The sequence below is a fragment of the Theobroma umbraticum genome, unplaced genomic scaffold, assembly GCF_002168275.2.
Source record: "Theobroma umbraticum cultivar Fairchild unplaced genomic scaffold, ASM216827v3 scaffold_95.0, whole genome shotgun sequence".
Taxonomy (NCBI): domain Eukaryota; kingdom Viridiplantae; phylum Streptophyta; class Magnoliopsida; order Malvales; family Malvaceae; genus Theobroma; species Theobroma umbraticum.
In genome coordinates, this window is record NW_018397257.1 from 9,076,602 (window position 1) to 9,100,753 (window position 24,152).

General features: G+C 35.2%; 5 protein-coding genes across 8 annotated transcripts; 3 read left to right on the forward strand and 2 right to left on the reverse strand.

Moving 5' to 3' along the window:
- Positions 1-298: 298 nt before the first annotated feature.
- Positions 299-3,834, reverse strand: LOC110412548 (gibberellin 2-beta-dioxygenase 6-like). 2 transcript variants are annotated; one of them, XR_002444868.1, is made up of 4 exons: positions 3,379-3,834; positions 1,468-1,789; positions 765-1,168; positions 299-685 (listed from the first exon to the last, which is right to left on the reverse strand). XR_002444868.1 is itself a non-coding variant. In XM_021423097.1 (3 exons), the coding sequence occupies exons 1-3, from the start codon at positions 3,825-3,827 to the stop codon at positions 938-940; spliced, it is 1,002 nt and encodes a 333-aa protein (XP_021278772.1). In that variant the 5' UTR covers positions 3,828-3,834; the 3' UTR covers positions 299-937. The 2 variants fall into 2 exon arrangements, 1 of the variants encoding a protein (XP_021278772.1); XM_021423097.1 differs by having other exon boundaries at positions 299-1,168.
- Positions 3,835-8,781: 4,947 nt separating this feature from the next.
- Positions 8,782-9,993, forward strand: LOC110412472 (PHF5-like protein). Its single transcript, XM_021423007.1, has 2 exons — positions 8,782-8,914; positions 9,364-9,993. The coding sequence occupies exon 2, from the start codon at positions 9,399-9,401 to the stop codon at positions 9,729-9,731; it is 333 nt and encodes a 110-aa protein (XP_021278682.1). The 5' UTR covers positions 8,782-8,914; positions 9,364-9,398; the 3' UTR covers positions 9,732-9,993.
- A 4,113-nt stretch (positions 9,994-14,106) lies between these two features.
- LOC110412429 (protein PSY2-like) lies at positions 14,107-15,014 on the forward strand. Its single transcript, XM_021422962.1, has 2 exons — positions 14,107-14,197; positions 14,860-15,014. Exons 1-2 carry the CDS (start codon positions 14,107-14,109, stop codon positions 15,012-15,014), a joined length of 246 nt encoding a protein of 81 aa, XP_021278637.1.
- A 1,540-nt stretch (positions 15,015-16,554) lies between these two features.
- On the forward strand, positions 16,555-20,602 carry LOC110413037 (internal alternative NAD(P)H-ubiquinone oxidoreductase A2, mitochondrial-like). Of its 3 annotated transcripts, none has more exons than XM_021423759.1 (9): positions 16,555-17,105; positions 17,705-17,918; positions 18,055-18,215; positions 18,443-18,508; positions 18,661-18,824; positions 19,175-19,289; positions 19,711-19,890; positions 19,974-20,149; positions 20,299-20,602. In XM_021423759.1, the coding sequence occupies exons 1-8, from the start codon at positions 16,680-16,682 to the stop codon at positions 20,124-20,126; spliced, it is 1,479 nt and encodes a 492-aa protein (XP_021279434.1). In that variant the 5' UTR covers positions 16,555-16,679; the 3' UTR covers positions 20,127-20,149; positions 20,299-20,602. The 3 variants fall into 3 exon arrangements, with proteins under 3 accessions (XP_021279434.1, XP_021279436.1, XP_021279433.1); XM_021423761.1 differs by having other exon boundaries at positions 20,309-20,602; XM_021423758.1 differs by having other exon boundaries at positions 16,556-17,105; positions 20,314-20,602.
- Positions 20,603-20,750: 148 nt separating this feature from the next.
- LOC110413039 (Selenoprotein, Rdx type) lies at positions 20,751-22,665 on the reverse strand. Its single transcript, XM_021423763.2, has 4 exons — positions 22,428-22,665; positions 22,269-22,342; positions 21,853-22,171; positions 20,751-21,294 (listed from the first exon to the last, which is right to left on the reverse strand). The coding sequence occupies exons 1-4, from the start codon at positions 22,593-22,595 to the stop codon at positions 21,178-21,180; spliced, it is 678 nt and encodes a 225-aa protein (XP_021279438.1). The 5' UTR covers positions 22,596-22,665; the 3' UTR covers positions 20,751-21,177.
- Between the last annotated feature and the right edge of the window lie 1,487 nt (positions 22,666-24,152).

A 24,152-nucleotide genomic window follows, 5' to 3' on the forward strand; every position in this document is an offset into this window, starting at 1 on the left:
CATCATTCAGGCCCCGCCAAGGGAAGAACCAATTGAGAGTGCTAAAAGAGGGTTTCTCTTTAAGCACCCAAAAAAGAAAGTAGAGGTCCTTTTTTGAAACTCTTTATAACTTTCATTTTCATCTATCATTGATTATCACTATTTAGTAGCAAAAATTGTTTGGACATATTTAGAAATGGAATCAAATGGAAGAGTGGAGATTTAGATATATAAATAAATTAATATTTATAATCGATGATTCTTTTTTAATAGTTCATGGAAAGAGTTTTATAAGTTAAAAACTCGAAATAATACAAAGTTAACGATAAGATTCAAATTTTATAATAATTTAAGCCAAAACATGCCAACTAATCAATTAAATTAAATAATTCAAAGATGGGGATTCAAATTATTGTACCATTTTATCATGGTTGATAAGTCAATGCTTCCGCCTTGATTTCAATAATAAAACTTTAGCTAGCTAGAGCTAAATGCAGCCTAACTGCCCAAGTACACGACGGTAACAATGGGTTTGCAGACTTACTTTCTGGCGACATATTGAAAGCACCCTCAGCCTACCTCTCTATTTGTCCACAAAGTAGCTAACGTCATTATTGAGAGGCAAGAGCAGCCAATCCTTTGTCTACATCTTCAGTTCTTGAGGGTTCCACATTCCACTGCTAGCCAGTAGTTTTTCCATATCCTCCTGCACATTTAATATTAGGGCAGGCCCTTGGTCAAAAATGGTAAAAATAGAATAGAACACACAATGAGCACTGACATACGCATTTTCCATAATCAAACGTCTGCACTTTTTTGCTGCACACTCTTAGTCATGATCCCAGGATTAGGGCAGGAAACATGGGATTAAGACGTTGAAGTCTAACGTTTTCCATAATTAACTAGTAACTAGAAAAGCACACCATATTTGAAAGAACCCATGATCACTAAGTACTAATCAACCATCTGCAATAAGCCTGAATCTTTCGAGCCCAACTTTATATCCCAGAGTCTTGGTGTCTTTCTGAACTTGTTCTTGGAAATCGGTGTAAGTGAAAGGCCTGTATTTTGAGCTGTGGATGACACTGCCTTCTGCTGGGAATACGAAGTAGCAGATTGAGAACCGCTCCTCGCGCTTGTTCACTCTCACTCTGTGTTTCACACTGATGTATTCGTCATCGCTTATAGCCTATGTCACAAACATTTTAATAAAAAAGGTGAACTTTCCAACAGTAATGAATATATATATATATATATATATATATAGGGATATTGGTTATTATACATCTTGGTCTCATTTCCTCAGGTTACTTATATAATTGACATCTTGTACATGGAATTCACTGAGTGTGTGATATTGAATTCTAGAATAGGATTTTCGGGTATTGAACTTTAATTTTGTAAGTAAAATTATTCAGAAAATTATGAAATAAAGTAATAGGAGATGAAAGCTGGAAAGAAATTAAAACCAAGTAAGATTTTGTAGACCTGCATCATGTCACCAACATGGATTATAAGAGTGTTTGGGATTGGGTTAACTAGGAGCCATTTATTGTCCTTGAAAATTTCGAGTCCCTCGACTTGGTCTTGGCTCACTATAGAAAGCACTGAGCTATCAGTGTGTGCGATCATGCCCCAAGCCTCATCAGCCATGGAGCCAGATGGATAGCGGTAAACACGTACAAATCCAGTGGATTCTGCCAAGTTAGACTCGGATTGTTTAGGATCCAGATCGAGATCCTTCGCCATTGCTTCATACAAGGTCGTAGCAATTCTTGCGAGGTGCCTTCCATATTCTTCCAACAAAAGCCTAGTGAAAAGGACAGTTAAAGAAAAATATCTTGTTACACAAAAAGAAATAAAAGGAGTTAGACAAATACATATCAGCCCGTAGAAGCTCTTCACTTTTCATTTTGATTAGCAAGACATAGCAAAGTAGCAAGGTGGGGCATCTCTTTGTGAGTTGTAGGTTGGATTTATGTTATGTGAAAGAGAGATATAATTCAGTTCTTATAAAAAGTTTTACACTACTTTGAGCGACCATGATAGTCATGTCGAGAACTGAGAAAGAAGATTCGTTTTAAAAATATGCAGACCCCAAGGACTTTATGGTTTTTGTTTATATATATGATGGCAAAGAATAATTTTCTATTGATAGAAAAGCCTAAGACATTGAGGGGCAGTGCCACTTTTCTTCACTAAAACATATCAATCAAAAGCTGTTAGAAAGTCATTCTTGCTCCTTCATGCTTTTGCTGATTTTTCCTTCTTTGCATTAGCTGACTAAGCATGCAATGGGAATGAATAATTAGTTGCTCGATATATAAAATATCAAGATGCATTATATATTCTCTGAGAGGATCCTAGGCAAAATGAATTCCATCTGACTCGAACAACTTCAATTTGAGTTAGGTTTAATTCGATAAAGGCATCTAGCTAGATAGATTAGGGCAATCAGACAAAATTGCTAGTGTCAGGATTTAGGACATGAATCTAGTTATAGTTCAGGCTTTATCATCATTCATAAAGTAAAAGTTATAGCAACTAATTAAGATCATTAAATATAGTTATCCTTTTGTAAGAAGAATGAGATTCAAATCGTTCCACTCTCTCTCTCTCCCTCTCTTTTTATTTTCTCATATGCACATAAAGATTACTAATACGATAAGGATGCTTACAGGGACCCCACCTATGAAGTAAGACTAGTTATCCTTTTCTATGCTATTTGTTTGCTACATTTAGTTCAATATTCATGACATAAATTGGCATTGGGACATATATAGTTTGACAACTATGGACGACGACCATCTATAATTAACATTCTCCGGTCGCCTCCACAATGTTCATCACAAGCAAAGGAAACAGTGGAAAGAAAAATATTCATTGTACCATCAATTTATGATAGTTAGCCAAACTGACATATTGGTCCCACAGCCAGGAAATTCTTGATGATTCTAAGACTGACAAATGAAAACTACAACTAGAGGTAAGTGTTATTAAGATATATCCAGTTGCAGATAGTGGATACCACCTCCCCCACAACCAGAAAATATAACATCATTATGCTCAAGTGCCTAGAAATTAATTTCTTTCTATTTTAAGTTTCAAACTTTTAAATGAACCATATGGTCAAAAATGTAAGGTATGGGAAATTAAAATTCAAAGAAAGTCTGAGGATTGGTCTATTATTTTGTTACAAACATTTTTGCCAGGGGTCTGAAAAGTTATTGATGCTGACCTTGCAATCTTCATTTTATGCAAAAAAAAAAAAATCCGAGACAGTTCAATCATTTGGTCACTTCGTGGTATTATTGCCCACCCAAAAGCAATACAAATCTCAAAATGCCCACCAAAAACAATCAACAGGGAAAGGACAAGAAACAAAATGGAAACAGTTACCTGAAACAATCAAGCATAGGATCTTCAGATTGGAACTGTGGGAGGTGACTGAGTGGAACGTTTAAGCCTTCCAACCAGTTGATATTTAAGGCACCCCTTAGGGCAGCCCCGGCTGGGGTAAGGGCAGGGGTGCCCCAAAAGTAAGACATAGGGCTTGTGAGAAGGGCTTGCTTGGATTCAAAGGATAAAGCAAATAACTTTTTGGCATGGTCTTGAAGTTGGCTCAAAAGGCTTGGAGGAATCCCATGGTTGACCAAACGAAAGAGACCCCAATCTTTACAAGCCTGTCTAAGCTTATCCAGGCTAAGAAACTGAAGATCTACCACGGGAATAGGAGCCGAACCCTGGGTGTCTTCCATGGTGTTTTTCAGTTCAGCAGCTATCTGGGGAACAACGTTGAGATGGCGAAAGACTGGAGGGTAGGATTCAAGGTTGCTCATCTCAGGCATGGTTTTTTTAAATTCACGGTTTACGACCACTAGAGGGACGGGGTATCTATATATAGAGAAGAGCTTTTGTCTTCTTGGGAAGTTAATTTATTCTTGGTAGGGGCCCGTTTGGATTTTTCCATGAAACGTGTCTATCCGGTCTCTATCTATGTCCTGGATGACTTGTTTTCTTTGGCATTTGGCCACCTTTGCATCTGGGGTCTCTTCGAAATCTGCAGCTCTTGGGTTGGATTCCCTGCTTTAAACGATAAGCACTGGAAAGCCTAGCTCATTTCCCTTGCCTGGCTGGTCTCGAAAGGCCTTCCCCCGGTGCAGTGGCAGTGCAACTTTTCAATCAAAGTACACTAATTCATGAGGGTTGCTTCTGGAACCAGGAGACAGGGGCCCTGAAGCAAGCAAAGCAAAAAATAGTAAATGAACGTGGGCATTGAATGTGGCCTGTCCATATTGCTCGGATTGCCCCACATTATGGCGTATGCCGTGATAGAAAGTGCCCATCGTAGTTTGGAAACGGTAGTTGGTCCAACAGGCAATTACTCGCAATCGAAATCCGTGAGGTTGTATTTATTACACCATAATGTTCAAATTTCTGACAACTAGATGCGTGGACTACTATTCATAAGAGGTAAATACTCATAAACTCGTGCTTTGTTGTTTTTGAAAGTTACTGAATTTGTATCAATGATGATAGATACAAAAGAGAATAAATTCTCATTATATATTAATGATCAGTTTAATTACTTCTGACTGTCCAACCATTTAATCACAAGTGTTTGTATGCTATTTGTGAGAGGTCAAACAACCAACCTATGTTTGTAAGATTATCAATGAGTACAACTCTTCTGCAGCCCATTAAGGCCGAGTGTAGTTTTACCTAGGCTGAAAACATAAACCCATTTCTAGGTTTTAGTTTAATTATGGAGATGGGTATGAAATAATCAATTAAATGAGGGGTTATAGGTCGCGTTGGGGGCATACCAAAATCCACCTTAACTACCTCTCATTTGCCATTTCCACATTGAACACGTGATTTGGTTTCTGGTTTGAGAAAGAGAGCAAGAGAGGGGAGATTGAACTTGCTAGTCACTTGGCAGATATGAATGTATATTAAAATCCTAATGGATTGTTGCAATTGTTCAAGGCTAGTACTGGTCGACTCTTATGTTTAAATTGAAAGAAAATGGCGAGGAATAAGACTCCCATCCAATCTTGTATAGAGTAATTTTCTAGTCAAATGCTCATAATGAGTGACAAATTTCATTTTTTTATCTCTTAATATTCAAATTGGGCAAAAGAGGAGAATTGACCGATGTTGGGGTGGTGATGTGTTGAATGTTGATAGGTTATATAAAAGTTGAAAGGAATTTAGATCACCACTTTAATAGAAGCAAGACATTATTGTCGGAGTTTGGATGATAGTGCCCTACTACAACTAAGTTTTTTTCCTACTATGTAATGAAATAGTAATGAAAATATCTATTTTATATAAATTTAAAAATAATATATGTAATTAGTTTGATCTTTTGGTTGATTCGATTCAAAAATTTTAAAATAAAAAATCAATCAAATAAACCAATTAAACCAATAAATTCAATAAATGAATTAAATCAAATCGTTTTACCCAAATCACATTTAATTTGATTGAATCATTGATCCAGTCCAATTTTACTTACCCTAGGTATTTTCTTCTATATTCTAGCCCTTTTTCTCTCTTCTATTTGAAAACATTTCCCATCTTATTCATTTTCGTTTGTTTCTCCTTTTCCTCCATTTTCCCACACTTATTGAAAAGATAAGTTTCCTTTCTTAGACATGTTGAAACTTACAAAGCATTTTCCTGTCTCCAAAATTTAAATTAGCTTTTAACATAATAAAGGTATCAAACTTTAATCTTTATTGTTTTTCTTCATAATTAATGTATTATTTTTTAATTTATTTTGAATACAGCATTAAATAAAAAATATTTTTTGATATTAAAAATTTAACTAATTTTAACAAGCTCTTTTTTACTAGATTTAATAATTATTAATAATTTTACTTCCAATAACAATATATACAACGGACAAATTTGCCACTATATTTTATGTTAATGTTAGATTATGGTATTGTATTCAATTTTGTTAAATTTTGTTAAATTGCCACTATATTTGCCAATGTTAGACCAATGACTTAACCGAATCGAATACAATATAGGCAAAATGGTTCAGTCTAATTAGTCAATTGGATCTCACAATCTAAAAAGTTTGATATAATTAGTTTATTTGGTCAATTTTTAATTTTAAAAATTTTGGATGACCAAAAGGTTAAACTAATATTCTGTGTATTATTTTAAAATTTATATAAAATATATATTTTCATTACTAATTTTTATTCCATATTTTATAATGATAGATGAAGTTTGTGAATTTTATATTGTAATTTGTAAAAAAAATGATAAATTTTTATCTTTTTTATCTAAAGTCAAATTAACAGAATTAATTTAATGTTTAGTCAATTTTAATTAATTTTTTAAAAATATTTGATTTATTTTATCTTTAAATATGACAAATCGAATCAATAGAACCGCTCAATTGCTCAGCTCTAAATATTTAAATATAAAATAATAAAATTGATGAAATATAGTCAATTTTTCACATAATTAAAAATATAGTGATAAAATTTAATATCAAATGATAATATAATGATATATTTTTCTCAATTTTCCTTTTTTTCTTTTTGGAAAAAACATGGGGTAAATTTCAGAAAGGCGTGAAACATGATGGCATCAGTCACAGTCAACCTGTGGTTTTCCCATCTCTAGCAGAGATAAGTTGCTAAATGGGTAAGGCTGTAAACTGTTCTCAGGTCCCCATTTAAACCATTGATGATTAAGCTTCAAAAATAAAATGCCAAAAAACTATTGCTCTCCTGCCTGGTTGGCAATGACAGGTCTTCCCCGTCAGTTTATGGAAACAAAGCAAGGAGGGGTTTGGAGTTTGGGGAGAGAGAGGGAGAGAGAGAAAGAGCGAGACAGAGAGACATGACGGGAAGAAACGATGACAGCAAATAATTTAGAAATGACAAGGAAAGTTGAAGAGGTGATGGGGATTGGTTACTGCATGTACGAGATGGAGCTAGTGCGACGAGTGATGGACATTGCAGGCCAATTCCTCCATTTATGATTATCGAGGTAATTCATGACTGTGATGGTTGTCCTTCTTTTTGTTTTTTTGGACGAGGATATATTATGGTCCTGCAAATACATTTTTGACCTAGAGATTTGTTCTTCACAGACTTTTCCTTTCTTTTTGGTGAAACATGTTACGTGTCACTTTACAGAATATCTAAAGAATTTTTTTAAGCTGTTTAAAATATTTTAAATAAATTTTCTTCCTTTTATTATCAATTAAAGTAATGCAAAATCAAACCCAACTCAAACTTTTTCAACCAAATTAATTGAAATTCATATTAATTATATAATAAGAGGTACTTTGGAATTTTTGGGATTGTTGGAATTTCAAGACGATTGTTGTTGGTTGTTTAAAATGTTGTTCAATGGTGTTGAATTTCCTTGAGTATGTTAACATTTTTATTTTAAATTTTTTCATTAAATTTTGGGAAAATGACCTCACGGTAGTCAAGTTCAGTTTTCGGTAACTGAATCGAATTAATCAAAATAATTTGGTGTTCCATTTTTTAATTACTAAAAATACTTTGTTTCGCTTTTAATTTTTTCATAAGATGAGTTCCATTTTTTCAATTTTAGAATTTTCACTGATTTCATCAAATTAATCAATTGCACAATTCTAAATACATTCTTTAAGATTTTATATTTTTATTTCAAGTTAGATAAAATCTTATGACTAACGGTTGATTAATCATTATTTATGTCATATGGTACTGACATGACATATTAACATATCATAATAAATAATGACATAATATGATGATATACTATTGTGATATGGTCACGTGACAATTCACTTTTTACTTTAATATCATGTAGATATAAGAGTGAAAAATAATATTTTAATTAATGACAATTTAATCAACCATTAATTATAAAGATTTATTTAAATCAAAATAAAAATATAAAAATTTAATTAAATGTAACAAAAAAACTTATATAAAATTTTTTTAAATAATTTAAACTTTTTAAAAAATATTATATCTAAAATCAAGACCAAACCTACACAGTCGAATTCAACAAAGGATTATCATAGCAATGGGATTAGAAATTTTGGAACCATTGTAACAGGGCGGTAACAAGATTGTTCTTAATGAGAACCATACCAATTACGATATTTTTTTATTATATAACTAATCAATCCCAACCATTAATAATGTTATGTGAAGTTCACTTGAATTTTATATTGATGGGCATATAAATCCCAATACTCATTTTCTTTATTGAGATTGTATCATTATATAAATTAGTTGAAATAAACTATAATAGATATCATATGGTCAACCAACCCATATAACGTTGCTAAAGAATTTTGCTCTCAAAAATAAAATTTAATTTTTGTAAAAATTTTGATATAATATTTAAAAAAAAATTAAGTAAGTTATTATTTTTTATGACATTTAATTAAGTTTTTATACATTTATTTTGAAATAAAAAAAGTTTTTTTAATTAAAAATTAACTTATTATCGTTACTTGTTATTTTTTATTTAGCTCAATTAAGAATATGAAAAAAAGTTTCTCATGTTTTTATAATAAATTGAATAATATTATTTATAATCACAAAAAATATAAATTAGATAAAAGAAATACTCAATCTTCATGTTCCTTAATAAATTATTCACGTTAAGAAAAATTAAAATTTCGTGTTAATTTTGTCAAATTTGTCCAGTGAAGCGCCCCACGAAAGCCCAACAACTTTGAAACAAGGGTCCATGATGCTATCTAGGCTTTTCCACAACATTCTAAAGAAAATACGGCCCGAATTAAAGCCGAAATGCTGGCAAATGGGCCAAACCTAAAGCTCAACTGACTTACCCCTATCTTCTCTTCCAAATCTCGGCGCTTTCTCTCTCTTTTCTTCCTCGCTGCTTCGAGACTCTCCGGCGAATCACGATAGGCAGCTTTGCTAGGCCCCCTCAGGTCAGCCTTACCTCTCTCACTTTCTTTTCTTTGTTTGCTCATATTCCTTGGCTTCCTGTTTCTGGTTAAAGTTTGTGGTTTACAAGTGGTTTTTTTTTTTTAAATAATGTTTTTTTAGTTCTCAATTCTTTATGTTTGTTTTGTAAGAGGAAAAATTTGACATGATGGGTTTTGTTTGGAGAACAAAATGCGTCATTTTGATTGTTATATGGAATGATTTTGTTATAATTTGTGTTGTATTTTTGTTAAGTGTTCACTTCTATAGCGATTTTTAGGAAGGAAGAGCTGATGAAAAAATCGCGAGTGGTAGAAGAAGGGAGTCTTAATAAGTTTCGTCTTTGATTTTATGATGTTTTTTTTTTTGAATTTATCTTCATAATAATCTTTACTATTGTTTGATTATTATGCTTTTTGACTCTGTGAGGGTTTTTATATGCTTTTTGTTTCAGTTAATAGAACAACTTAGAAACGAGTTGCGGCAGTCATGGCCAAGCACCATCCCGATTTGATCATGTGCCGGAAGCAGCCTGGTATTGCAATAGGACGGCTGTGTGAGAAATGTGATGGCAAGTGTGTAATCTGTGACTCCTACGTACGTCCTTGCACGCTTGTGCGGGTGTGTGATGAATGCAACTATGGCTCGTTCCAGGGTAGGTGTGTTATCTGTGGAGGAGTGGGAATATCTGATGCATATTACTGTAAGGAGTGTACACAGCAAGAGAAAGATCGGGATGGTTGTCCGAAAATTGTTAATCTGGGGAGTGCGAAAACTGACTTATTCTATGAACGTAAAAAATATGGTTTTAAGAAAAGATGATTGCTGGATGATTTTATCTGTAGTGTGATTGTCTTTTTTCTATGGTTATGTAGTTGAGGAATCAGGGATTTTAAAATGTCAGAATTATAGTTAAGGCCTAAGGTTTTGAGATTGTTGTCTGTTAAAGATGTTATCTTCAAGAACTCCAATATAAGTGTACCGGGGCCCTGATCTAGATTTTATCTGTTGTGGAAATACCTAGTTGTATTGCTTATGGAGTTCTATTAACTGATTTGCTCTTATCTGATTCGTATTTGTATTATTGCGTCTTTACATAGATATAATGATTTACTGTACTATGTTTATGCCTTCCTTTGGTCCATATGAAAATCTATTGGATCTTGCGGTACATGATGTGAAGTAGTTTTCTTTTATTCCGTTAAGTCTCATCTTTTTTTAAGATTTGAACATAAACCGTTTAATTTGAAGACCTTAAATTTTAACTGTGAGGATATTTTGTTAAGGACATGCCTGTATATGTCTACTTGTACAATCCTGCACCATCATTCTACAAATTTATGTGATTCCTAGGGTTCTTTGTGTTCTTCAACCTGTCTATTTCTTCAATTTTAGTGACTTTCAAGCTGGTGAAGCTCATATTTTGGACAGAATGCAGGGGAATTCATGCGATTACAATAAATACTTTGCGCTTTGCTAACTGTTCACGACCTCAGTTCTAGTAACTTTTTGAATGATTAAGTTAAGTCTTCTGAACTTAATACAAAGAAAATGTTGATTTATTAATGGTTAACTGAATGAGGGTTAGTATGTACTTGTGAAAGACGGCCACACTTGAATGTTACTTACCTTTCTCCTATTGTTACTTTCAGTCATCTGCCCTTGCTTATAGATGCTTTAGTGAGCTGCTACCTTTTTGGTGATTTGAGACAATCTGGTTTCTATTCTCTGTTTGTAACTGTGATTATGCTCAGTGACTACAGCAAAAGTTGAGAGACAAATAGACAACATAATTTGGTTCCATTGGATATGGATGATGATTTGCTTGCAGAGATCATTGCATGCATTCAAGTGGTGGTTGGATGAAAATTGATAATAGATTATCTTTTGCAAGCAGACTTAATCACTAAGATCTTAAATTCAACAGCAATCACTATACTCCAAAAGGTAAAGTGATTGGATGATTGTTTATTACCTACTGCTGTTGTATCAATAAAGTTGTCACTCTTCCTGTGAGAATAAAGGCAATTTCAATCAGGATACGATATTGTGGAGTGAAAATCATATTCAAAGTAAGGTGATTCATTCCAGAAACAAATATGAATGCCTATCATCAACTTTTGAGCCATTCAGAGAAAGCAAAGGAGAAGAGCTCAGTTGTGGTTTTTGTCAATAGAAATGGGCAACAGACGATTTTGCTATATTGTGCATTGCATTCAGATTTGGGATAAGATTGCTCCTTTTGGGCTGATCATAGTTTCTGGGAATTCATATTCAAAATTGGAATTAGACTTTCCTTTTCGGGTTTGAGATGTTGCTTTCTCTAGATCTCTCTTCATGGATCATGTTTGTCTCTCTTCTGTAAAATATACGAAACTATTTTGCTAAAGGGGCACAGTTCTCAATTTCTACATTACAGTTAGGTGGTGTTTGGTACATTACAATGCAATGTGATTACAGGTAATGTGATTGCAAGTAATGTGATTGCAAGCAATGTGATTTGCAGGGAAAATAACATTACAGTGTTTGGTATGTAAGTAAAATAATGATTAAAATGCAGGGAAGATAACATTGCAGTGTTTGGTTTACAAGTACTTTAGTGAGAATGTAATGTTAATTGTCAAAATTACCCTAATTATTAAATATAAGTTTAATATTTATATTTTTATTATTAATTTTTATATAATATATTTTTAAATATATTTTTAATATCATATATTTATTTTTATTTATATAATATTTTATATTTTATTTTAATATATTTATATTTTTTATAATTTTTATAAATATCATTTCTTAATATATTAATATATATTATTTATTTTATTTATTATTATAATATTTTATATTTTATTTTAATATATTTATATTTATATTATTAATTTTTATATAATATCATTTCTTAAATATATTTTTAATGTCATATATTTTATTTTATTTATTATTATATATTTTATATTTTATTTTTATATATTTATATTTATATTATTAATTTTTATATAATATCATATTTTAAATATATTTTGTCTATATTTTATTTTTATTTATTATTATAATTTTATATATATTTTTTTTTTTTTTTAATATATTTTTATATTATATATTTATTTTAATTTGTTTTATCTATATTATATAAATATAATTTTTTATATTTATTTTATTTTAATTTTTATTCTTATATATATATTTATTTTAATTATAATATTATAAAATATTTTTAATAAGATAATAAAGTTGAAGGGTAAAATTGTCTTTAAGAACATTGCAGAGTGCAATGTAATGTGATTGCATTGGTTTTGGACTGGAATCACATTACATCCATTGGCTGCAATGTGGATTGCATTGCATCTTATATTGCAGTGATTTGTTACAAAACAAACACTGTAATGTAATTTAATAAGCTACATTGCAAGGAATGTGGTTTACATTCCTGATACCAAACGCACCTTAATACTGGGAAAACTTTGTTACGTAAAGTGAGAGTGATGAAGTATTTGCCCATGGTATTTACACCGACAAAATATCTACAGATATTCAAAGTCTAGCTCTAGTGACTCCATTAGCATTTCTATAATGCCACTAATCTGAAAACCTTATTTAAAACGTTTCTTAGTGGAGAGAAATCTTCGTTTGATGTTGTCACCAATACAGAAAAGATAATGCCTCTCCAAGTTGCAGAAGAGCCAGGGATAGGAGCTCCTCAATGACATTGCAAACTCTGCAATGCAGCTACAAGTAGCAGTGTTTGGAGAATAAAACAATGGAGTTAGTTCACTTTGAGAAGAGCAAGGGAAGAAATTGCCAATGCTATTGAAACCAGCCGCAGGAAAACACCAGCTTGCACTCCAAAGTGGTACGGAAAGTGGATCAGTGTCAATTGAAAGAAACAACAATACAATAATAGCTTAAAAAGGCTTTATATGTTAAGCCTGGTACGATGAACCAAATCTCTATCATAATCCATGGCTTTATTGAAGTTTAATTATGCTTAAAAAATTGCCCAGACAGGAAACAACATAATATATGATATTCATAAAAGTCAAAATGTCACAATAACATGGATTATAATTTACCTTTCAAAAAAAAAAACATGGATTATAATTTATTGGAGTAAGAGAAATAGCAAGCCTCTGAATGTTCCCAGGTTATAGCGGCTTCTTTTATAAGCACTTTGTTTAGTAAGCATCATTAACACATTTAACAAATATTTTTTTAATTATTGCTCCCAAAACTGGGAATTATGAATTTCCGCCTTTCTTATAGGTTTTGCAAACTAACTACTCTGAATAAATCTTGTTAATGCCTTAACCAATATGCTTAGACTACTCCTAAATATTTCAAACCTTCCATATAAATCTTTTTATTATTATTATTATTTAATTTGAGAACATCACAAAAAATCTCATTTTCTAAGGAATTTTTACAACATGAAAAGTGATATCAACGAAATATTCTTTAATCAGGAATATGTCAAAGATGATACTGAATGTTTATGTGAAGGAGGAATGAATGAAAGAGTCGAATTTATTGTATTATGAAAGAATTATTTTCGTTAAAGTTATTGATTATCGGCGTCATTAATTGGTCAGGGGTGAAAAGAAAATTATGAGTAACTTGAAATTCATGTATAATTTTCAGCACTTACCCCATTGTTATTTGATGATGAACTTCTGACTACACTCTAAACAATATATTTTCTGCTGAAACTTCACAGTTCTTGCTATTTGGCAGTATAGAATAGCTTGCAAACAGATGCTATCAAGGGATATGATCCCACCATGTATACCAATTGCAATACACAAAGTAAAATTAAGCATTACACATTAATTGTTTCAATCACAAGTTCCAACTGAATTAAGTAGGATATATGTACCTACAGTATTTTATTCATCATATCATGGAGTAGATTGTATATGAGAAAAATGATTGCGACTTTATGATAGAGAAAGCTTTCTTCATTTCATTTCTTTTGTTTTTTTTTCTTTTTCTGATAAAGGAAGCGACAGCAACCTCGTTGACCAAATGGAGATCAACCAACGGCTCAGATCCAATCATGTAACATCTGTTGCATGAGTTGAACGTGGCATCCATGATCGTCAAAACGTCAACTCTCAGCATGAAACTTTTCTCTCTATAAATAGGTCGTCTTGGTTTCGACCGGACACACAAATATTCAAAGGGGTAGAAAAATAGAGAGATGGGTTGTTTTGGAGTGAAGCTTTGCTTCTGCCTTGTGCTCACCTTGACCGTTCTTGCCTCTGCATCTCCTAACACCATTCCACTTTCAGGTATGTTCTCTACTTCTCTTCCATTGTTACTCAGTCATCCAAACCTTTAATTGCTTGCATAACCGAGTAGTGTCCATAGAAAAGCACCGTACTAAAATCTTTGTTGTGCGTGAAGCAGGCCAGTTGGCTTACGCCTACATGCATGGTGGCATCCATGGATTGTCTTTGTTTCGGAAGAGACAACCTTCTTTGCCTGCAAATACAGATTTCCAATGTTTTTTTTTAATAAACTATGTGGATTGAGTTGTAGTAATTACGGAGTCATGTTTATTTAATTGAGCTGAATTTTTGCTCCCAAGGCATTCTGCATATCAAACAAGCATTGGTTTTAGCTCAATGGTCGGTCACGTGAAAAGATGAAAAGATATAAGTATTTATAAGACCGAAGATATGGAATATTTTCATTTTCTATAAGACCATAGTCGGGGACAAAATGCCTGTAATCCGTTTGTGTATTGAGTTTTAATTTGGTCATTTTCCAACCAATATTGAATTTTTTTTTCAAAAATTTCAATTCATATAATTTATTTAAATTATTTACAAAAGTTTATATAATAATTAAAGATTGCATACGTTAGTGACTTTATGCATAACCAAAAGTAAATAAATCTAGTGTAGCAAAGTAGTTAAATGAAACATTGCATGGGTTATATATGCTGCAGGGGACGAGGTTGTGTTGGCAGCCGAAGGAAGGTCTCTAATGGCAAGCACCGAAGATTACAGTGAACCATCGGCAAATCGTGGCCATGATCCTCCTTCAAGGACTAGAGGTCGTAGCGGCAAAAATGGTGGTGGCCGCAGAAGTCGAATGGATTAATGATACTTAATTTTTTTAAAAATCTAAATATATGCCTAAATATTGTGTATATGCTAAGGTTTTGCCGTGTAAGGTTGCTATATATGATTGCAATATATGTCAAATAAAGATTGTTGTATTCTCTTACCTTAAATTGCTTCAAGTGTATATATATATATAATATATGACTGCCTTTTATAGATAATATGCCCCAACAAGGACTCACCCTCCTGGCGGCAAAGCCTTAGGCATTGCTCCAACCCCTGGCATATGTCACGAGGCGATTCTTCAGACCACCCTCCATGCGGCCTTGGATTCAACCCTTATTCCGGTACTAGAACCCAAGTCAGCCTTAATGCCTCAGCACTCCCACACGCAACACACTACCTTTCGACACCCGCACTCACTCCCAGTGGCTTTAAGCCGGCAAACAAACTTGCATAAAAGAGAAAGGAAGAAAAGAGAAGATAATGCTGGAAAAAGAAAAGCTGAACTTATATTGAATGAATTGAATGATTTATACAAAGTATAAAGGGTTATTTATAGCAATTTTTCCCAAATATTTCCCCCCAAAATATTTCTCTCCAAAACATTTAGGAGGGAAAGCTAAAATTTTCAGCAGCTCAATACATCAAAAGAGTGGGTCTGGTGGGCCGACACCCTCCTAGGCCCCCTAGTGGGGTCTGAGTCGCCCACAGGCTGTGTGCCTGGGCGCTGACGGGCTGGTGCGCAAAGGCCCCGCGCAGGCAGTCTTTTTGGGCGCTGTGGGGGCCTACGTGCTGCGCTCCTGCCGAGCCATCCTGCATGACGCGCACCTGCGTGCCGTGCACCCTTGTTGGGCCGGCGGCCCCGGGCCTGCGTGCCAGTCGCCCATGCTGTGCGCACCTACGTGCTGCGCACCCCTGCTGGGTCGGCGGGCCTTGGGCTTGCGTATCGTACGCCCATGCTCTGCGTCCCCGCATGCCGCGCACCTCTGCTGGGCCGGCAGCCCCGGGCCTGCGTGCCGCGTACCCATGGCGTGCGGGTCAGCGTGTCGCGCACCCCTGCTGTGCGGGTTGGCGCACCTGCGCGCAATTTGCCTGGCTCTGTCGGGCTGGCTAACCCAGGGGCCTGTGCTATGCGCCCCTGCTGGCATCCTATTGGGTTGGCTCGCCCAAGAGTACTCCCTCACATACCGGCACTCCGAAACACCTTTAGGACACCTCTAATGCGTTGAGATGTGGTCCGTGACATCTAGCCCTCCTCCTCCTCATATGAAATGAGCTCAACATATACCAAAATGTCTCCCATCTTTAACTCAAATGAAAATCAAAGTAGATATTTCCATAATTTAACAGAAGGTTAACAAATGCAAAACCTTATGACAGAGTTCTGTTTTGTGAGATTGTAAGAATGTGATCTTACCTTTGTGAGATCAATTCCACCAGAAAAACTTGGGCCGTTGGGCTTTGTGTTGTAAACATGAGTTCCCTCACGTGGCATCTAGAACAATACACGTGGCACGAGCCCATCAACTCTGGCGCCGATCCAGCCGACCATGTAAACCGTAATCTTTGGACGAGTCAAAAAGATCCAGAATATCCACAATCCTGGGACCTCGAAAAGGCATCTTTATCTCCCCAAACAAATCTGCAACATTTTCTTCCTTATGAATACTAAGTGGTAATCAGAAACAGAAGAGCAGCCATGTTATGGTATAGAAACTTAATCAAAATCTCAACAGCAACCAGACCCAAACGCCCTATCACCACAAATCTCCTACTGACTTCCTTATCCCACTTTAGCACCGCCAACGAAGCCCCTGCGGTGGCTCAGCCTTCAGGGCTGGGACCCGCCAAGCCAAATGAGAAGCCAAGGTTGGTGGTGTTAGGGTCAGGGTGGGCTGGTTGTAGGCTAATGAAGGGCTTGGACCCCAACCTCTACGACATCGTTTGCGTGTCACCTAGGAATCATATGGTGTTTACTCCGCTCTTGGCGTCAACTTGTGTTGGGACTCTCGAGTTCAGGTCCGTGGCTGAACCTATTGCCAGGATTCAGCCCTCGATTTCTTCCGCACCCGGGTCGTATTTTTTTCTTGCTAATTGTACTGGTGTGGATACTGAGACCCATGAGGTAAGTGAAAAAAATGTTGCCTTTTTTGGGGTTAAAATAGTTATTTCATTTTAGTGGGACTTTTGGACATAGGGGCTCTTTGGGAGAATGAAAAGGTGTTGGCTCTAGGCAGAATTGGAAGTTAATTCAAAGCGGGGAGTTTGTTGATGATCCTAATTGCTAGTGCTAAATATATGATGTTTATTGGATTTTTTCTTAAAACTCGGCTTGATTGTTTGAATATTCTGGTTTTCTTCCCTTTTATTAGCATTGTTTTTTGGAACAATGAACTGGAGAAAAAAAGTTCTGAAGTGGCTTAACAGTCAAAGTTTTTGTTTTGGGCTTTTGGCTATTGAATTTAGTAAACTTTTAACAAAAATTTAGTTTTTAGAGAACAGTGTCGTTACAACAATCATAATAAATTGATGGATCTTATTTTTATATTGCTTGGTAGAATGAAATTGGTTGAATTAAGCTATAGCTGGTAGCATTCCTATACCAAGTGAATAATATGATGTAATCTTCTTTTCTTTGTTGGAAACGAAAATGCTGTATGAAGTTTTTGAAGTTTTGGCTTTTGCAATGGCTTAATCTTGGAATATTTGGTTTGGGCATTGAAGGTGCAATGTGAGACTATTACTGAGGGAACTGACGCCTTGGATCCATGGAAGTTTAAGATTTCTTATGATAAGTTGGTAATTGCATCGGGAGCAGATGCATCAACTTTTGGAATCCATGGCGTGAAAGAACATGCAATCTTTCTGCGTGAGGTCCACCATGCTCAGGAAATTCGCAGGAAGCTACTTCTGAACTTGATGCTATCTGATGTGCCAGGTAAAATACCACTTGGTTGTTTTACCATTTTTTCCCCCTAAAAATTACTGTAAACTATGACTTTTACCATTTATGGTGGAGACAAATAACTCAAGTGTGATTAGATATTTTGCTTGCTGGCTTTGTGTTGAAGCAGGGGTTTCTGAAGAAGAGAAACGTAGATTGCTGCATTGTGTCGTTGTAGGAGGTGGTCCTACAGGAGTTGAGTTTAGTGGTGAACTTAGTGATTTTATTAGGAGGGATGTTCACCAAAGATACACACATGTAAAAGATTATATCCATGTCACACTGATTGAGGTTGGTTTTACTTTAATCTAAGTTATGCAATACAGACCATTGATACTTCTTAATGTATTCTTTTAGTTTTTTGGTCTTCCAATATATTTGTTTACACAATGCTGTTTGTCCCAAACTTTGCCTGGAAACATGGAGGCCTACTCAAGATTCTTGCTGTTCTCCTGTCTCATGTGAATTCCAGCATTACGATGTTCTCAATTGTAATAAAATTATTCTTTTCTTCTTAGGCAAATGAAATACTGTCTTCCTTTGATGATCGCCTCCGACGATATGCAATTAAGCAGTTAACAAAGGTGAGAGATAGTCGATTGATGCAAACATGAGTTTGTCTTTCCAATTTCTATTAAAGTAATTTCAATATCTCCTCATGTGTAGAACAGAGGATTTTCACATTTTATTTTTCGCGCTGGATTTTTTTCATATTTAATTAAGTAGTTTTCCTCAGTCAGGAGTTCGTCTAGTTCGTGGGATTGTCAAGGATGTTAAACCTCAAAATCTAATCCTTAGTGATGGTTCAGAGGTTCCTTATGGATTGCTAGTGTGGTCAACAGGTGTTGGTCCTTCTTCTTTCGTAAACTCTCTGGGACTTGCAAAATCTCCAGGTGGAAGGTAAGATAGATTCGCAGAGTGACTTTTTTGTTTTAAAACTTTTTCATGAAGATTCTCTTGATGTCATGGTAGCGTGCACCTTATAAAAGCTTCTAGCTGACATAACAATTTAAAGCACAGTACTGGAAAATTTTCTGAAAATGGATAAATATAAATTTTGGACATCAGCTGGTTCTGATATTGAGGAAGGAATGTAAATTGATTTGATTTCATGCCAGTTGATTAGATACCCTGCCCTGTGTTACAAGGGCATTATCTTTGAATTTACCTGCACTAATGTCCTGCTTTGTGAAGCTTACTTTGTTATGGGGTTGATTTTAATTTTATGACTTATTCCTTGTTGCTAACAGGATTGGTATTGATGAGTGGCTTCGAGTTCCTTCTGTGCAAGATGTGTTTTCAATTGGTGATTGCAGTGGGTTTCTGGAGAGTACTGGTAAACCTGTCCTTCCAGCTTTAGCTCAGGTAAGCTAGGAAGAGTTCTGACCTTTTTAGAGCTCTTCTTCAATTGTTTCTGTGCTTGTGAAGCTCTCTGGTGGAAATTGGACTTATTTGTCCTACAAGAGTTACCTGCCTGTGTTACTTCATGAACCCATTGCACTGACTAAGTAAATCAAAGTCTACCTACTTCTAAGTTTTTGTATCTTGAAAGGGGTCATATCTTGAAGCGGACAGAATTGAGTCTTCTTAATGATGTTTTATTTAAGCTGCTCTTTCCTTCCAAAATAGGGGTACAATACAAAGCTGTGTAGCCTATTGGATGTCAAGGATTATGGTGGACTTCCTATACTATCTTTTTAGAGCATCTATACTCTTTGTTCCTTCAAGGTTGTGGGTATCTTTGTTGCTTCAAAAACTGTGGTGGAAATGTTTCCCTCTTGAACAGGTTGCTGAGAGACAAGGAAAGTATCTGGCGAACCTATTGAATAATATCAGTAAAGCTGGTGGAGGACATGCTAATACTGCCAAGGACATAGACTTTGGAGATCCATTTGAGTACAAGCATCTGGGAAGCATGGCGACTGTTGGCAGATTCAAGGCTCTTGTTGATCTGAGACAGAGCAAGGTGAACACTCACTCATTTTTAACCTATCACTTTTGAGCTATTAATATTGATGACTTATGCGGCGTCTTTGATATTTCCTGTAGGAGGCAAAAGGGATATCTCTAGCAGGATTTGTCAGCTGGTTTATATGGCGTTCAGCATATCTAACGCGTGTTGTTAGCTGGAGGAACAGATTCTATGTTGCTATTAACTGGCTGACAACTTTTGTGTTTGGTCGTGACATAAGCAGAATATAGATTTGAAGAGAGGTCAATGCCAGGTTTAAGATCTGAATCCCCTATTTCTCTCAATTCTTTTTGTTTCTTCATATGCTTTTCTGTACCTTTTGATTGCATGTACGATTGGATTACAGGGCATTTTATGAATTTATAGTAGGATCAAGTTTTAATTGGTTGTCTAATTTGTAAGTTTTACCAAGGTCAGCGGCTTGGAAAGTTCCTCTGGTGTTCATCGGAGAATGGGATTATCAATGTTGCAAGGTCTCTAGTTGTTGCTCTGCCGTGTGAGCTTCCACTCCAAAAGAGGAATCCAATTCAATAATAACACTATTGATGCTATTGATTAAAGCATATCATCCCAAAAGTACCTAAATTTTCCTTTGGCTAGTTTTTTGCTGTTCTTTATGCATTTTGTGTACACAGAATTAAGTGATATATTAAATCCACAGCAGTGTAGACTGAACTATATAAATAAAGATCATTGAGTTACAATAGATGCTCTTGTCTCATGCTTACATGCAGACTTGCTAGTATCTCCACCGTATGTTGAAGGTGGTTGCTAATACCTTCTCATATCATCAATCTTTAGGACAGCTTCTGTGCTGAAAATTTAACATTTTATAAGCCAATTTACAGACAAAATTAACGAAAGATTGGAATACCAATAAAATGATACCGAAACATGCTTGTGCTCCACAGTAAGGTCTACACATATCCATTACCAAGTAAACAACCGACCCATGCGCATCTAGAAACAAGTCATTATACACACTGCAATGCAGGAAAAAGAAGCACCACGACAGTGGCACAAAGCTAGGTGCAAATGACTAAATGATTATAGAGGATGGTACGTACTGGAAAATTATAAGTATCGACATTTGTAACTGAGATCGTTTCTAAAGTGGTGGGGATAAGTGAAAACGGAAGTTCCATACAGAGTATATAAACCCTGCTCTCATTTCTTTTGATGTTTTCGCTACACCAATCTAAGAACTAATCGTAGACAACCTCGAGCCTGCGACAACTCTGCTTACTTTCAAACGAAAAGCTCATATGTCCAGCCTACGAGCTAAGGCCACACCACTCCAACGTTGTCAGTTAGTGTTGATTTCGCCAACGTTTTGCTGACAAGATCTTTTAGCTCGATCTCACCTGGAAACCTTCCCTCCTCCAGTTTAGAGAAAACCTATAATTTACAGAAGTGAAAAGGTAAGTAAGCGAATGGAAACTTAAATTCCTGAAAAATGAGTAAATGAAAAGAAAATAAAAAGCTTTCAACACTCCTCAGGTACTTATATCAGGGACAAATAAACAACAAATGAGAAATGAACGTAACTTTATTATAATATCATAACTCAATCTCAGGTTTTCCAAGCAGCTAAATGAAACTCCATGAATCAATAAGCAATAACAATTTGTAAGTACGCATCCTCCAATGCTAGCAAGTATTAATTAAGTTTGGGTTCTCGAATGCTGGGAAATAAACAAGGAAGAGACTAAGATGGAAGCAAAATCATGGACTGTTTCATAAATCTCGGAAGCTCCCAACATTGGTTCCTGATCTTGTTCAAGGTTGAAAACATCTAGTTACGTACCATGACAGCGGAAACCTTTATATGTATCATCAATCAAGAATCTGTCAAGGATTTTCACTAATCCCACCATATTAAATTCCTGACTAGCAGAAGAAATTCAACCCAAATCATCTAAAACCAGACATATAATAGCAGAAAGGTCACTTTACCAGTTCATCATTGCAGTAAACCTCGAAAGCCCCTGAGCTTTGCAAAAAAGACTGCAATACATTCCCAAGTAGCCAAGCACTTGCAATGGACCCAAATCTATTTGCACGCAAAGAATAATACCATGGCGGTGGTGTCATAATCCCAATCATAGGAAAAATATGTTCACCTGCCATTATAATTCCTAGAACTCCAAATTGAAAAACTGGAACCACTTTCGAAAGCAAACGTTTTGGCAATGGTGGTGGATAGTTAGCGAGGATTACATCAATTCCAGGAAACTGGGTTTCTAACATCTTCTTCATTGTCACCGCAGTTCCCCTGCAAAATTTCGTCGTTTACTTTTTAATTCTTCAAAAACAGTATCTACTTTGTACCAAGGAAAAGGCAAGTATGAAAAGTACATATCAAATGGAACCTGTAAGAGCAAGAAGCGCAAAAGTTGACATTCACGGTGCTGCCATAACCGATTCCTCCAAGAGCGCTGGGTTTCTATAAAGGTAATAAAACGAGACAAAAGATTTAGATAAATCAAAGAAGAAGTTTACTAATATAATTGATCAATGGCTAAAATTACCCGTAAAGGAACATCTAGGGTTTCCTGGATGATTGGAGGTTTGGGTTGACTGTGGTGGTGGTGGTGGTGGGACGGCGGTTTCGGCGGCGGAGGAGTGAAGAGGCTGAAGAGATCGGAGACGAAGAGGAAGAGAGGCAAACCTAGGAGAAGGAGCTGGGCTCGATCCATGGCGGAGATGCGAAAGCCAGCGAAAGATTGGGAACTTGGGGAAGTTCGAGAGTGAAGGAATGATTAAAAAATCTTTTTGGGTAGGTCAAATTAACTAACTGCCTGTTTGGGTGATAGGATAACTCTACGCGGATCGGAGATGGAGCAAACCCGAAAAAATCTGAAACGGGTGGGATCGGACTACGTTGGATTGTTTTTAGAAAGTTGACTTAAACGCACAGTGCGGTAAAGAGCTTTCGTTAATTTTTTTACTTTCTCTCTTTATCTGTTAGTCACAACTCACACTCAAGCTTCCATGTGTTTGACTAAAAATGTTCTTATTAAAACAATTTGGTTTCTAAGAAACAAGTCAAACCAATTGTCCAAGGGGTTTGCATAAAGATGGTGGTGGGAATGGTAAGTATAATATTAGATTTTTTTTAATTTTGTTTTAAGCTAAATAAGTTGAAGTTACGAAGCTATCCCTCCTACTTCTAGATTTTCTTTGTCATGAAGCAATAGAATTTAATTATGTTATTAACCTTCAATCTAAATTCATAAAACACAATAATTAGATAAATTTATAAAATCCCCCACCCGCACCCAATATTTAACTCTAATACAAAAAAATTACATACTTAAAATTTTAAATTATTTCAAAAAATTTAAAAAAATTTTATTTTTTTATGATTAATTAAAATTTTATTTAAATTAAATAAATTTTTATAAATAAAAAAATTAATTATCATTAATCAAAACAATATTAATCATTTTATATTAACATGATATCAATAAGATAAAATAAAAAAAAATATAATTGTATTTATCATGTTATATTAATATCATATAATATAAAATAATAATTAATTAATATTAATTAACTCTTAATTATATAAAAATTTATTTAAAGATAATAAAAAAATTAAAAAAATTAAAAAAATTAGATATTATGCGAACTTTACTTTTACCTGACTCAGTCAATCTTCACTTCGATTTACCGAGTTGTGAGTCAAAGTCAAGCTCTTTGGGATCGGACCAAACCCGAGTACGAACTCATAAATTTTCAAGTTACAACCAATAAAACATAAGGGACTTCACCATAATTCAACAGCGGGAAGGAAAGTTCGCGCCCGCCAAGTTGCACCTTGACTCGTCTCCTTCAAATAAAAATCCTCTGGAAAAAAGCTTAACTCAAAAAAAAATTACAGACAAACAAACAGCTTCAGTCTTCAGCTAAGGAAACCAAACAATTTTTTAACCTTAGTATTTCTGGTTTTTGCAAATGCAAACCTTCCAATCAACCGCAATTCCTTTTACGTCCAGTTCGCCGTGAAATGACTTCACCAGCACCACCTTCCACAGCGGCCGCAGCGGCGGAGTCCATCCACCGTTCACTCGCAGAGCTCACTTCTTCCTCGTCCGATTCCTTCGACAACCCCCGCCGGTTCACGGCCTTTGCTTCTCGACTGGGCCTCCTCCTCTACCACAACCACTTCCTCAACCCCGACTCTCTCCCTCCGGCTCTCCAAACAGCTCTCAAAGGAATCGCCTCGGATCTTTCCAAAGCCACCGAAACGG

Coding starts and splice junctions, on each gene's coding strand:
- LOC110412472 (XM_021423007.1), top strand. CDS start 9,399: ATGGCCAAGCACCATCCCGATTTGATCATGTGCCGGAAGCAGCCTGGT.
- LOC110412548 (XM_021423097.1), bottom strand. CDS start 3,827: ATGCCTGAGATGAGCAACCTTGAATCCTACCCTCCAGTCTTTCGCCAT. Junction 1,790..3,378: donor CCTATGCTTGATTGTTTCAG/GTAACTGTTTCC, acceptor CCTTTTCACTAG/GCTTTTGTTGGAAGAATATG. Junction 1,169..1,467: donor ATGTTGGTGACATGATGCAG/GTCTACAAAATC, acceptor TTTGTGACATAG/GCTATAAGCGATGACGAATA.
- LOC110413037 (XM_021423759.1), top strand. CDS start 16,680: ATGTTATGGTATAGAAACTTAATCAAAATCTCAACAGCAACCAGACCC. Junction 19,290..19,710: donor TCCTTCCAGCTTTAGCTCAG/GTAAGCTAGGAA, acceptor CCTCTTGAACAG/GTTGCTGAGAGACAAGGAAA. Junction 19,891..19,973: donor TTGATCTGAGACAGAGCAAG/GTGAACACTCAC, acceptor TATTTCCTGTAG/GAGGCAAAAGGGATATCTCT.
- LOC110413039 (XM_021423763.2), bottom strand. CDS start 22,595: ATGGATCGAGCCCAGCTCCTTCTCCTAGGTTTGCCTCTCTTCCTCTTC. Junction 22,343..22,427: donor CCCTAGATGTTCCTTTACGG/GTAATTTTAGCC, acceptor TTACCTTTATAG/AAACCCAGCGCTCTTGGAGG. Junction 22,172..22,268: donor TGCGCTTCTTGCTCTTACAG/GTTCCATTTGAT, acceptor GAAATTTTGCAG/GGGAACTGCGGTGACAATGA.
- LOC110412429 (XM_021422962.1), top strand. CDS start 14,107: ATGGGTTGTTTTGGAGTGAAGCTTTGCTTCTGCCTTGTGCTCACCTTG. Junction 14,198..14,859: donor TAACACCATTCCACTTTCAG/GTATGTTCTCTA, acceptor TATATGCTGCAG/GGGACGAGGTTGTGTTGGCA.